This window comes from Diachasma alloeum, unplaced genomic scaffold (genome assembly GCF_001412515.2).
Source record: "Diachasma alloeum isolate Michigan unplaced genomic scaffold, Dall2.0 Dall_scaffold_00276, whole genome shotgun sequence".
Lineage (NCBI taxonomy): Eukaryota > Metazoa > Arthropoda > Insecta > Hymenoptera > Braconidae > Diachasma > Diachasma alloeum.
In genome coordinates, this window is record NW_021680415.1 from 1,002,709 (window position 1) to 1,016,294 (window position 13,586).

At 36.0% G+C, this 13,586-nt stretch overlaps 1 protein-coding gene across 1 annotated transcript in view; it reads left to right on the plus strand.

Moving 5' to 3' along the window:
* LOC107037971 (dipeptidase 1) overlaps positions 1-13,586 on the plus strand; it is an 80,158-nt gene that overhangs the window by 66,428 nt on the left and 144 nt on the right. The window contains exons 8-11 of the mRNA XM_015256815.1: positions 1,276-1,452; positions 11,349-11,433; positions 11,549-11,624; positions 13,168-13,306. Of these exons, the coding sequence (XP_015112301.1) occupies positions 1,276-1,452; positions 11,349-11,433; positions 11,549-11,624; positions 13,168-13,306 (477 nt within the window). The remainder of the gene's footprint in view (positions 1-1,275; positions 1,453-11,348; positions 11,434-11,548; positions 11,625-13,167; positions 13,307-13,586) is intronic.

Consider the following 13,586-nt stretch of genomic DNA (forward strand, 5'->3'; position numbering starts at 1 on the left):
TTTTGATTTTCAGGGATGTGTCATGGATTTTCAGGAATTTATTGATAATTATTAGGGATTCGCGATAACGAAATTCAGTGATTTTGTTTCTAATTCAATTAGTGATAATGTCAATTTTCAGTAACATTATTGCTAATTTTTTAGGCCGTCATCACTAATTTTCAGAGATTGTCAGAGACCTATCTCTAATTTTTGAGAATCCATTTCCAAATTTAAGTGATAAGAATCACTGAGGCTCAGGCTCATTCTAATTAGCGCGCAGTGTCACTAATAATTAGCGATATATTCCTGAAAATCAGTGACATGTCCCAGGACATGAGTGGCACGTCCCTGAAATTCAGAACTTTTCTTTCTCTGCGATTAAATAATGGAAAATATTTAAACTTCCAGAAATCTTAGTTTCGTCTATAAAAGTGATTTTTAGTGAAATTCTGAATATTAATAAGTATTTTATTAGTTAAAAAAAGGGGTTTCGGAGTGAAAAATTCACTGTTTACAAATTATTCATAAAAAATGTCGTATTCTGAAGAATTTTTTGTCTTTGATTCTCTCTACTTGCTTTAAATGTTTCCTAACGATACAAAATATAAAATTAAATTTCAAACTTCACCGTTTAAAGAATATTATTATTTTATTTTTAACGGAATTCGTCGCAAGAAACTTGCGACTGGCCATCGCCCGAGGGCCTTCAGCCTGGTATTTACAAGTTACATATGTACAATGTGTAGAACGCAGAAAATAAATAATATTATTTTTCAACAATTTTTGGTACTTTCGAAGTTTTAATATTTAATTGCAAATATTAAAGAACATCTCAACAACTGCTACATCACTTCACAAGAAACGTGATCATTATCTTGAAAATTAAAAAAAAACGATGAATTTTTCAAGAAAATATTCTCGAAAAATTTCCGCAAAGTAATTTCTCTCTAATGCAATTCGCCCATTCGAAACTAAAAATAAAAATTGAATTGTCCCTGTAAATAGTAAAAAAATCAATTTCACAATCTTTATTTCTCCTGTATTCTAACTGCGCCCACCCCTTGATGACCCCATAAAACCTCTCGCAAATCCCGAGAAAAAAACGACCCCCGAAAAACAGCAATATTTATCGCCAACAATTAACGTCACAACCTAAAAGAGTGCGAGTATTCTTCCGTTCATTCCAAAACCCTTTATTCCATTCACTTTATATATTTTATCCGAGTAATAGTGTGAACAAACACACGTGGAGACACAATTCCCCCTGACTTTTACGATTTGTTGTACCAACAGGCAGTCGTAAGGGAGTTGAACAGACTTGGCATGCTGGTGGATCTCTCTCACGTATCTACGAGAACTATGAGGGCAGCACTACAGACCACAAGAGCGCCGGTCATATTCTCTCACAGTGCAGCACGGGCACTATGCAATTCCAGTAGAAACGTGCCTGACGACGTGCTCAGAAATCTGGTGAGTTTTGTTGGAGAGCAGACGAAATCTCACGTTTACTTGTCTAGTGTTTTCATCTTGATAACGATATTTTTTTCTGTTATTGTAACGAAAGGTCGTCTACTGTGAGAAATAATGCATTTCAATCGAATAAAATGTTCTGTTCATTTTTATTTCTTTTTATTTCGAAAAAACCCACCACACATGGCCAATTACAGGGTCAAATTACATTCGCAGAAAGTTTAATAATGAAATTATTAATGTACACGGTTCAACGTAATAGACGGAAAGTATTTTTTACATTGTTTATTTTATGAAAAATTATACGATTACGTACTCTATCTTTATGACTTGATAATACACTCCCTCTTTTATTGTTTTATGACATTTTAGTTGTTTCTGGTCAGTGTTGCATTGTCTAATTCATTTTGAAATTTAACTGACCGGCAATTGTTCCAGGAATTGATATTCGAATTTTTTACATTTCGCATTGATCCAGTGGATTGAATTATAATGTTTTTATTACATGGTGCAAATAATTAATTCATTATGTAAATGATTCAATTCCTATGTTTAAATATGTTTAAACACACATAAAGCATTTGTCTTCATGTGGATTACACACTGAGAGAAAAAATTAGCTCGTCCGAAAAACTATATGCCCCACGTGAGAATATTTGATATGGAGTGGAATAGATTTACTTGAGGGAAATTAACCAACTTGATAGAATAAAGTTTAATATCTTTCCCAAAAATTAAATTTTTGTCGTGATCATCAGAAATATCCCAAAATAATTCGAACTGTTGGCAGGCAAAAATATAATTTATTGTACGACAATCATTTGATCTGAGAGAACTCCATAGGTTTATCCCACAGAAAGAATACATTGACGAGGAAACAATATTTTTTTCCCAAAAAAAAAATTGTCCCCTCGAAATTATTCAGTTTTGCCAATAACACAGTTATCGGCAAGAAAATTGTAGTTTCGTCTCGAAATTATCATTTGTTCCATGGAAATTATAAGTGTTTATTGGACAAAGATATGCACTACTCAATAACATTCACTTGATAAAACCGGAGCCTCATATAATTCTCTGCAGAACGAATGTATTTACCCGAAAGATATACAAATGTCTCACGAGGCCAATTACTACTTCGAAAATTATCATGTTTTGGTGGAAACTTTCTTTTTTGTCCACAAGTAAATTCATTCAACACGACAAAAGATCTCTTCAGGGGAACACACAAGTTTTAGGCAGACCAAATTCTTTCTCTCAGTGCATATTTCCGCATGCACTGTGAATAATTAATTAAATTTAAAAAATCCATTCAACGTCAAGTTCGTAAAGTACTCATTCAATATCCGTCTGAATTAAAATATATCAGTCCTGGTTTTTATCCGAACGAATAGAGTAAATTTTAGTCTATGACGAAATCAAACATCTTCATTCACAATTTAAACAGCTAAGATAGAGAACTCTCGAGTTATCCCCCTTAATCCATCCCCTTCGCCCTATAATCGTAAAATAAATACATTGATAATTTTGACCCATTGAGCTCCGTTCCGTCGGTCCCAAATGCGCCTCCCCTACATTAAAATACAACATCATCACTCTTTTTCCACCTCCCCTCCTAATTACCGAAGAACTTCAAGACTCCTGGAACCCAGTGACCCCCGGCTATTGATTTCTGAGATAATTGAAATTTATTTCGTCCCAGGGGACATCATTAAGTCCTCGGGAAAAAAAACTGAAGACATTTTAATAATGAATCCACGACATCGGGGAGAAACCCTCCACTCTGCGAATCTCGGATAATTTCTCACACCAGCCCTCCATCGTTCTTTTTTTCATGGCTACAAATTATAGTTGTTTTATTTCAATATAAAAGATTCAAACAATGCTTCCATTCGGAAGCAAAAATGAACAAAAAGGTAATTATTAAGTTATTATGGCCGAAGAATCCATTAGTAATAAATTAAACGGTTGAATGGAAATTAGAAAGAAGGTGATTGGTAATTGAAAATTTAAAATGTTATGGAAAATCAATAGTAGCAATCAATGCTTGCAATTTCAGTTCAATGAAATCAGAAAAATGCAGATATTTATTCCTGAATTTTTAATTAATTGGCAATTTGCCGTAATTTTGTCCAAAACATTCACGTTTCAATTGAAAACTCAATTAAATGGAAGAATTCTCAGCTTTCTGCTGCCCAAAAACATTTGAATTTCATTAAATTTTCAGTGAAATCTGAAATTTAATTATTTTCTCCCTGAATCGAGTGTCACTTTTTTGAAAATTGCAAGTTAGCTGTCCACGAAATTTCAGTTTTTGTGTACCACACTATAGTTGCACTAGAATTTCGAGGTATTTCGCCATTTAAAATTCAAACTCTGAGGAAACTGTAATTTGTAGCTCAATTATTCCATCACGTATTCAATTTATTGACTATTAGCGTAATTTATTACTGAATATTCGTATTTTAATGGGTACCTCAAGTAAGTTCTGCAATTCTCGTCGTTCTGTTTCTGAAAAATTAGAAATTCCAAGAAATTTGTAGTTGCAATACCCCTGAGACTTTTAAAATTATCGAATATTTCCCGATCGTGTCATGGCAAACAAACGAGAATATCAAGTTTTACAGGTTAAAAATCCCGAGCGCTCGCCCGAAAAAAGTAAACAGCTACTGCGAAATATTCAAAAGCTAGAAGGAAATATCCTAAATAAAACTGTCGGCTATGCTCAAATACTGCGCTCTGATTGTGCGAGCCGAGGAATATGAAAATTCCCAATAAAAACTAAAATTTCCCCCTCAATTAACTCAAAAAATTACTTCAAGTCTCGTGTTTCCAACGAAATTCAAACGCTTATCGCAAAATACTGATTTATCTCCAAATCTATGCACCAGCATTCAACTATTTGTTGCGAGTGAAATTTATTCAATAATATGTCCCCCCACCAATGCGTCACCCCCCGAACCCCATAAAATTGAATGAAAAGGCATTGCCCCGCGTTTACTCCACTCGACCCGGTCCATCCCCCGAGCCCCGTTGCACCCAATTTGATAGCCTTTCTTTTTATGTGTAAGTACTTGGACAAATTGAACGTAACAATCGATGCTGTGGGCTCCAGACCACAACCGCAATTAACCGATCAAACCATTACTCCGTGACACATGATGGGGCTTTTACGTGCGCAATTCAATGGCATCCAGCGCTCACCGATAATTTCATCCATGAAAGAGAAACGATTATACCCCAGAATCAATGTGTTGTTTGGGTTAAACTTATGCTCCCTGGCGTCGACAGGTTCTTTATATTGCCTTCGTTGAACATTTAATTAAATACGAGTGACAGATATCACGACCACTGACCGCAATTAACTAAGTTAACGATTGAATATAAAACAGCAACTTTTAATAACAGGGCTTTGTTCCGGGGGAAAATGTCAAATGGAAGTGCTGATCGTTCTGGGTATGACAGATTAATTTTTTTCCCCTCTACTCCGTGACATTGCCTTCAGCAGTTACATGACCTTCGTATATTTATTTGATTCTTTATTTTATTTCATTTATTGCATCTTATCCAAATGAGATGCGATAAATTAAATGGAGGATTAAATATATTTAGTTCAATGAAAGTGGTTTCATTATGGGAAATTAATGTTGATAAACTCGATTTTAACTGGGGGGCTTCGGCCCCCCCCCCCATTCGCTTTGTACACAAATTGTTCTTTATTACAGCGTTCACAAATTAATTTGTACCCTGCACCCTCGTGGCATCGCCTTCGGCACAGACCGTAGACCTTAGGTTAGATGACCTTCATATATTTATTTTATTTGGTATTTTAGTTTATCGCATCGTGTGGTAATGAGATGCGATAAATTAAATGGAATATAATTAAATATATTTCGTTCAGTGACAATGTTTTCATTGTGTGAAATTAATATTGATAAATTCGTTCTCTTCACTGTCGGAATAATGATTTCGGTTCTAACTTGGGGGCGTAGCCCCCCTGGTGTTGGTGAGCGAAGCGAGCAGTGTCGACGCCCCCTGCTCGCTTCGCTCGCCAACTCCGGAGGGGCTTTGCCCCTCCACTCGCTGAGCTCGCTCATAGGATCTTCATGTTAAGAATGCAAAATTACACAGAGAAAAAAATAGTTTTGCCCAAAAATCATGTTCTCCTGAGCAGATCTTTCGTCGTGTCAAATTAATTTACTTGTGGGCTTGAAGATTTGAGACGCTTGAATAAATAAAAAAAAACATGATAATTTTCGTAATAGTAGTGTTCTCGTGAGACATTTATGTCTTCCGGGTAAATACATTCGTTCTACAGAGAATTATATGAAGCTCCGGTTTTATCAAGTGAATGTTATTGTGTAGTGTATATCTTTGTCCAATAATAATAATTTCAAGAGGAAACTACAATTATGTTGCCGATAACTATGTTATTGGCAAAACTAAATAATTTCGAGGGAACAATTATTTTTGGGAAAAAAGTATTCTTTCCTCGTCAATGTATTCTTTCTATGGTATAAACCTATGGAGTTCTCTCAGATCAAATGATTGTCGTACAGTAGATTATATTTTTTCCTGCCAACAGTTCGAATTCTTCTGGGGGTATTTCTGATGATCACGACAAAAATTGAATTCTGTGAAAGGTATTAAATTTCCTTCTATCAAGTTGGTCAATTTCCCTCAAGCAAATCTGTTCCACTCCATCAAATATTCTCACATGGAACATATAGTTTTCATTGCTCAAGCCCAAAAAGGGCTCTTTTACCGACGGTAGTTAAGCATGAGAAGTAGGTCTTTTTACCGTTGAGCAGTATAAAAGTGAGAAATGCACTACTTAGGAGTGAAAAAGTGAGAAATGCACTCCTTAGGACTGAAAAACGTGTGGCGCCACCCAGCGTTAATGTACCGAAATATAAAACTACATATAAAAACTGATAAATTCAGCCAGTGAATCCCCTTNGCCGCCTTCGGCGGCCTCGTCTCCGACTCACGTGCCTCGTGCGCCTGTACTCCACCAGCGTTGAATTCAGCACTTCTCCGCCTTAGCACGTAATATACTATTTCCGGTAAAGCTAATATTCTAAAACATCTGAACTATTTATTTGATCCGGGTTCGATTCCCGGCTGGGTGAAGCGGAAATTTTTTCTCTCTAAATTCTAATTCTCTTAGAATTTTTTTTTTTTTTTTTTTTCACCACTCACCGCAAAGAACTGAGTTAACAATTGAAGGTAGATCGGCAACTTTTAATAACAGGGCTTTGTTCCCGGGAAAATGTCGAATGAAAGTGCTGATCGTTCTGCGTATGACAGATTAATTTTTTCCCCCCTCTGCCCCAGTGGCATTGCCTTCAGCGGTTACATGAGCTTCTGGCCGGCATTGGTTGCCCGGGTTATTCGCTCGGTGGATGGTCACACCGATGATTAACCGCGTTCAAGCATTTCGGCGCGGGTGGCCTTCTAATTGACCCAGCTTGTTGGCTTTGACGCCCGATAATTATTGGGCGCATGACCTAATTCCACCCCCTATTTTTCTAACCCTCTTTCCCAATTATGGGTGCAGGCTCCACTCACTGGTGCTTTTTTTCTGTGTACATACCTGTCGATTTTGATGAATTTATGAACGACACGGGTGATTGGGAGCAGTAGGCATCTCAAGATCGTTAATCAAATGTCGGGTAATTGTGAATTGGGGGGAGGGAGGGGGTGAGGTCTCATTCAATGGTCGCGGGAGTTTTCAGGGGGGAATATACACTCCAGCTTATTGACATTAAAACTCGGTGGCTCTTTCGGGAGAGCTTGAAAACTTTGGATAACCACTTTCATGGGTTCTTCGTTCGGAGTTGGAACGAGCAGTGGGAATAAAAGTATAACAGGAAAATGTTGAGACTCAAGCAATTTTGTATTTGCGGGGGTCCAATGTTCATCGACATTCATTTATATTTGATAGAGTGGTAAAAAATATTTCCGCGATGTGTTTTATTTTTTTATTTTTTCATTCCAAAAGTTTGATTTTTACTGAAAAATTCACTCGGTGGTGGTTATTACACATCTTAATTTTGATACAATAAATGGATTTTTTTTCAATAGTTTGGGATAAAGCTCTTATGCAAGTCTAAAATCCGTTTTTATTCATGTCTTTATCTAAATAATGATTTTATCAAACTGTAATCTGTAATCTAATTTTATCAAACTGAATAATCGCTTATTTGTTTGAAATAAAAGATTTTTCATTTAAAGTGAATAAACTATTTATTTTAAAAATCATGAAATTTCAAATATCACCGTAATTTCAATGAAATTCTAGACTTATTTAAATTTCTACAATTTTTCATTAAAACATGAACATTTGGTACCAAATCACATTAAATTTTCAATTAATTCGGAATTCAAGAATAGATTCAATTGAATTTCTCTTATGTTTATTCATTTTTATGGAATAATTGCACCGAAATTCACTGTTTCCATCAATTTTTTCCATCAAATTTTCAATTTTCAATGACGGAATTCTTAAAAATCCTGGTGAACCGTCACTTGATTATAATTTTCCGTTGAATATTTCATTCAATTTAATTTTTATTTCATACAAACCAAACAACCCACCGCCAATTACAGGATTAAATCAAATAAATATAAAGTATAGTAATAAAATTAATAAAATGAGTAGTTCAAAATAAAACTCGCAACGGAAAACATTAGTTATATTACTCATATTATAAAATTACTAGACTAATTCATCTAAATGTCTCAATAATGTACATTTATTAATTTTTGATTTTCGTTTTTTTGTTTTTCTGTTTTTTTAAAATTTAATTACATTACAGTTGCTTTTCGTCGGTTTCCACTGCAATGTTTATTTTCTCATTCATTTATTCATTTACTCATTACATTATTTGTTATCATTTGCTGAAAAATTGTCGTAAAACCCCACAATTCATCGAATCACCTAATCACCTAATCAATCTTCAAAAATAATGTATGACACTTGTTTGCCTTTGTCCCCCTCGGCGTGAGAAATGCCGAGAAGTTGACAAATATTTCATAACTCCCATAATAACTTCCCACAATCGTGCGAACGAAACAATGAATGTTAATTCAACAACGTGGAAATATTAGCCGGTGTCTTTGATAAAGCGTGCTCAAAGGAAAGAAAAATGAACAAATTTTTAACGCAGAAAGGCCTCTCTGCCCCTCGAAAATTCTCTTTTTCCATCATAACATCATTCCAACACTATTTGATACCCGAAAAAAAATTCCCCTCGGGCTACTCCCTTCCATAAATATTCAGATACAAAAACAGGGGGAAAAGAAGGAAAAACAATTCCACTGGCAAATGCGATACGCAAGTTCTCAAAGCGCCACGAAAAACTTTTAATCCCAAACTTTGGAATATCAAGTGTATCCAAGAGATCAATGGCCAAGCGTTAGTCTGACGCTTCCGAAGGGATCTCTTCCTCCTCTGATTTCCTATGCAACAAAACTCATCCCTCCCTCTAACACTGATAGTTTGCAGTCAAAACTATGGTGACACTGTACACAGTTTCGAGTTTGGGGGCGGGGGGAATCGGCGTGTCTCTGGACCCGGTGCTGGGAGAGAGATCACCGGATGTAAATGCGGAAAGCTCCGGAGGAAGACTGAAGGGGCGGTGGGAAGGGTGCACAGTCGAAAAGTTTTCAGCGGACATCCGGCTGGCACGGGAATTACTCGATTCTGGGTTATAGCGGAAGACCACTGAGAATAGCCGGCCATGGGGTTTTCATCTCAAATCGGATGTGCATGTCGGGAGGAAAAAATTGTGAAGCAAGAGGGCTATGAGTGAATAAAGAAGTTTTTCATTTTTTTGGAATTGAAGATTTTAGATTTTGGTAAAAGTTTTGTGAGGAGTTTGGAGTAATTAGTGAATTTAGAATGTTTATCTCAATTTTCCTGCACTGAGAAAAAAAAATTCTAATATCTGAAACATATTTTCTTGAGACAAGTAATTTTTCTTCAACTGTTTAATTTTCCCAGGCATCTCAATAATGCGCAACGATAGTGATAAATGAGAATTCATTCGAGCTCCGTGAACCGCAAGCATTCGGAGATTTAAACCATTGAAAATAATTTACTTCTCTCAAGTAAATATAGTCTACATATCAGAAAATTTTTCTCTCAGTGTGGTTTCTATTGGTGCTTGTGGAAGACTTGAACTGAACTGCGCAGTTTTTGTTGATTTTTTTCATAAAATTGTGGATCTTCAATGGAGAATTTTTTAAAAACATTAGTTGAACCTTCTCTTGGTTAAAATTTTAGCAGGTTTAACATTTCTAAAATGTTTATGAGCAGTTCCACGCCAAAACGGACACCTGAAAAGTTCGATGTCGCGAATTTTCTTGCTGATTTTTTCCTGGAAAGTTGGGCATTAGACGAACATTTTGAAAAAAAAAGTCGAAAATATTAATAATTCCGGGTTAATAATTGTTCGTCTAATGCTCAACTTTCCAGGAAAAAATCAGCAAGAAAATCCGTGACATCGACCTTTTTAGGTGTCCGTTTTGGCGTGTAACTGTTCTTATATGTCACACGGAAAAAATATAGCTGAATTGAATTGAATTAAGACGAAAATCAATTTCATGTCTAAAAATATAAGATTTCTGCAACTTTAACCGGGTTTTATTATTTATCCTCCAAAAAGAAATATTCAAAATCCGCAATAGTTTCCATCAATGCATTAATGTTCTTTAATCACTCATTTTTCAAATCTTCCCGACGGAATTTAGTTTTTTAATTTTTTTATTAATCACAAATTTGGAACTGTGATAGTTGAAATTCTCTCAAACCGCACTGAGAGAAAAAATTAGTTCTGCCGAAAAACTATATGTTCCACGTTAGAATATTTGATGGAATAGACCGGATTTACTTGAGGGAAATTAACCAACTTGATAGAAGAAAATTTAATATCGTTCACAAAAATTAAATTTTTGTCGTGATCATCAGAAATGTCCCTAGAAGAATTCGAACTGTTGGCAGGAAAAAATATAATCTATTGTACGACAATCATTTGATCTGAGGGAACTCCATAGGTTTATACCACAGAAAGAATACATTGACGAGGAAAGAATATTTTTTTTCCAAAAAAATTGTCCCCTCGAAATTATTTAGTTTTGCCAATAACACAGTTATCGGCAAGAAAATTGTATTTTCCTCTTGAAATTATCATTTGTTCCATGGAAATTCTAAGTGCTTATTGGACAAAGATATACACTACTCAATAACATTCACTTGATAAAACCGGAGTCTCACATAATTCTCTGTAGAACGAATGTATTTACCCGAAAGACATAAATGTCTCACGAGAACATTTACTACTATACGAAAATTATCGTGTTTTGGTGGAAACTTTCTTTTTTGTCCACAAGTAAATTGATTCAACACGACAAAAGCTCCCTCCACGGAAACCTATAAATTTTCCGCCTGTAATTTTCCCTCTCAATGTAAACAACTGAAAACACATTCATAAGCGAGAGCTGCTCAAAACGGGCAAGTTCAACATTTTTTTCATATTGATAACTCAGAAAAAAATCATGTCATTTCATGAATAATTAAACACGTAATTACCATCTCAAAAAATTAAAAATTGTCCATTCTACCCATAAATAATGTGAACCCCACCGATATTCCTAAATAGAACGCCAACGCTTCGAAATATTGATGCCATCCAACATTATTTAATGCGACATCATGAAAACGGCCATATCCCGAAATAAAATACGAAATTTCCTTCCCGATACTCGAGAGCACTTACATCGTAGCTGATCACGCGAGACAATATTCCATCATTACCTTACAAACAATTTTTACGATCAATAAGTCCGATAGCTGGGGAAAATTGATTCATCTTATTTTCACGGTGTGTTCGCAGGCTAAGAACGGCGGTGTTGCCATGATACCTTTTTATACGTACTTCATAACTTGCAACAGCACAGCGACGATAAAAGACGTGATCGGTAATTATCCAAATACAGATTTAAAATGCCCGACAGGAGCCTCTCAGCATGATGAGACACAGCTGCTCCACCGCAGCACCAGAATAATCATATATTCTCGAATTTTATTTTTCAGCTCACATCAATCATATAAGAAAGGTAGCTGGTATCGATCACGTGGGCATTGGGGCTGGTTTCGATGGAATAAATTTGTAAGTTTCAACATGGAATTATCGATTACACTATTCGTCAACTTTTCACACTACTTCCCAGGCAATTTATTTTCCACCGTGTCTCATTGAATCTCTCACTTCACGCGTAAAGTTGGCGGGAAAAGCGCTCGAATCAATCTTACCTTCGCTCAAATTATTTCTCCAGATCGAAATCGTTTGTTCGCATTGAAAAATTGACAATGAGCGGTATTCGGGTCTAGCCGAGAGTACGGAGCTGCTTCCTTCTCTCAAGGAGATATCAATTTATTTCCATTCATTTCTCCGTCTCAAGGAATACAAGAACATTCTGGAGCGGTTGTGAAAGAAAGCCGAAAGTAAAGATGTGAATGGCTGTAAAATTACATGAAAAAAGGAATGTTTAATGGTTGGAAAAGGTGAATTAAGTAAAGAGATTGAGAGACTATTTTAAAGCGATTATAATAGGAATCATTGCACTTTTTGAGGTTCGAGAGGAAACAATTTATGCCAAATATTTTACCGAGGTGAAGAAAAGGATTCATATTTGATACATTCAAGTGATTTAGCATCAACTATCTCTCTACATTATGAAAATCTAAATCGACTTCTGGTGATAAAAATTTGATACTCGAAATTAAGATTCCGTAATTGAAGGTCATAAGGCTTATGAGGGTCACAATAAAGGTCACGAGGGTCAAAATAAGGATCATAAGGGTGAGAATAAGGGCCGCGAGGTCAGATCAAGGACCACAAGGGTCCAAATAAGGGCCAGAAGAGTCAGTTTAAGGGTTATGTGGGTCAGTTCAAGGGTCACAAGATTAAGTATCAAAAGGGTCAAATTAAGGCCCCAAATAAGAGTAACAAGTGTCAGAGGAAGGGTCCCAAAAGGGTCAGAAACTAAGGGTCACAAGGGTCTCAATATCTCTCCGAAAAAAAAAAAATCCAAATCGACTTTTGGGAATGAAATTTGGTGCTCGAAATTAAGACTCCAAAATTAATGATCATTAATGAAGTGTCAAAATAAGGGTCACAAGGGTCAGGATAAGGATCATGGGGGTCATATGGGTGTTGATGACCGGAGCCAGCAAGGAACCTAGCCCTCTAATTAATTATAAAAAATACATCAACGATATGATGTAAATGAGAGATGTAATTTATTCTGTTCCCTAGCTAATCAAAAACTGTACTCGATATCATATTCATCATCACTTCGACAACCAGACACATGAACTCAATACAAAAATACATAACTGCCTTCTCGCTAAAATATAAAAATGACTAATAACTGATAAAATAAAATGTATTGAAGGCATTTGAAGTTGCCTCGAAAATGGCTCCAATCAATCTTATCTCCCCTCAAATTATTTCCCCACATTGAAATCGTTCCTTCACATTGAAAAATTGTCAATGATCGCTATTCGACTCTAGTCAAAACCCCTTCCTCTCCTCAACCCGAAGATATCAATTTCTCTCTATTCATTTCTCCATCTCTCTCCGAGTGCTATTTTCCCCCCAGCCCATTGTCAAACTGTTTATTGATCAAGAATGCTTTTGGCATTTTCAGTACGCCGACCGGTCTGGAGGACGTATCGAGATATCCCCAGCTATTGGCAACACTACTGGAAGACCCCGCGTGGACCGAGGAGGACATAAAGAAACTCGCCGGCCTCAATTTACTGAGGGTTTTCACCAAGGTTGAGCAGGTGAGCTTGTTCTTTTTTTCCCCAATAAATTCTCTCTCATATCGCGATGACAATAATTGCGAGATAAAATAGTTGTCGAAGCTGATATCGACATTTCTGAGATTAAATAGAGGTGAAATACTTGACTTTGATCGTAAAAATAGTCTCTCTCTGTGAAACTTCTCCGATACAATGAAAGTTTTATTTGCAGTGTCTATATTTTTTTTGCTGTGATCAAGTCACATGACCGACAAGTCTCGCGATAAGAATGCGCAGTGAGCTTGTGGCTAATTTGGCGCTT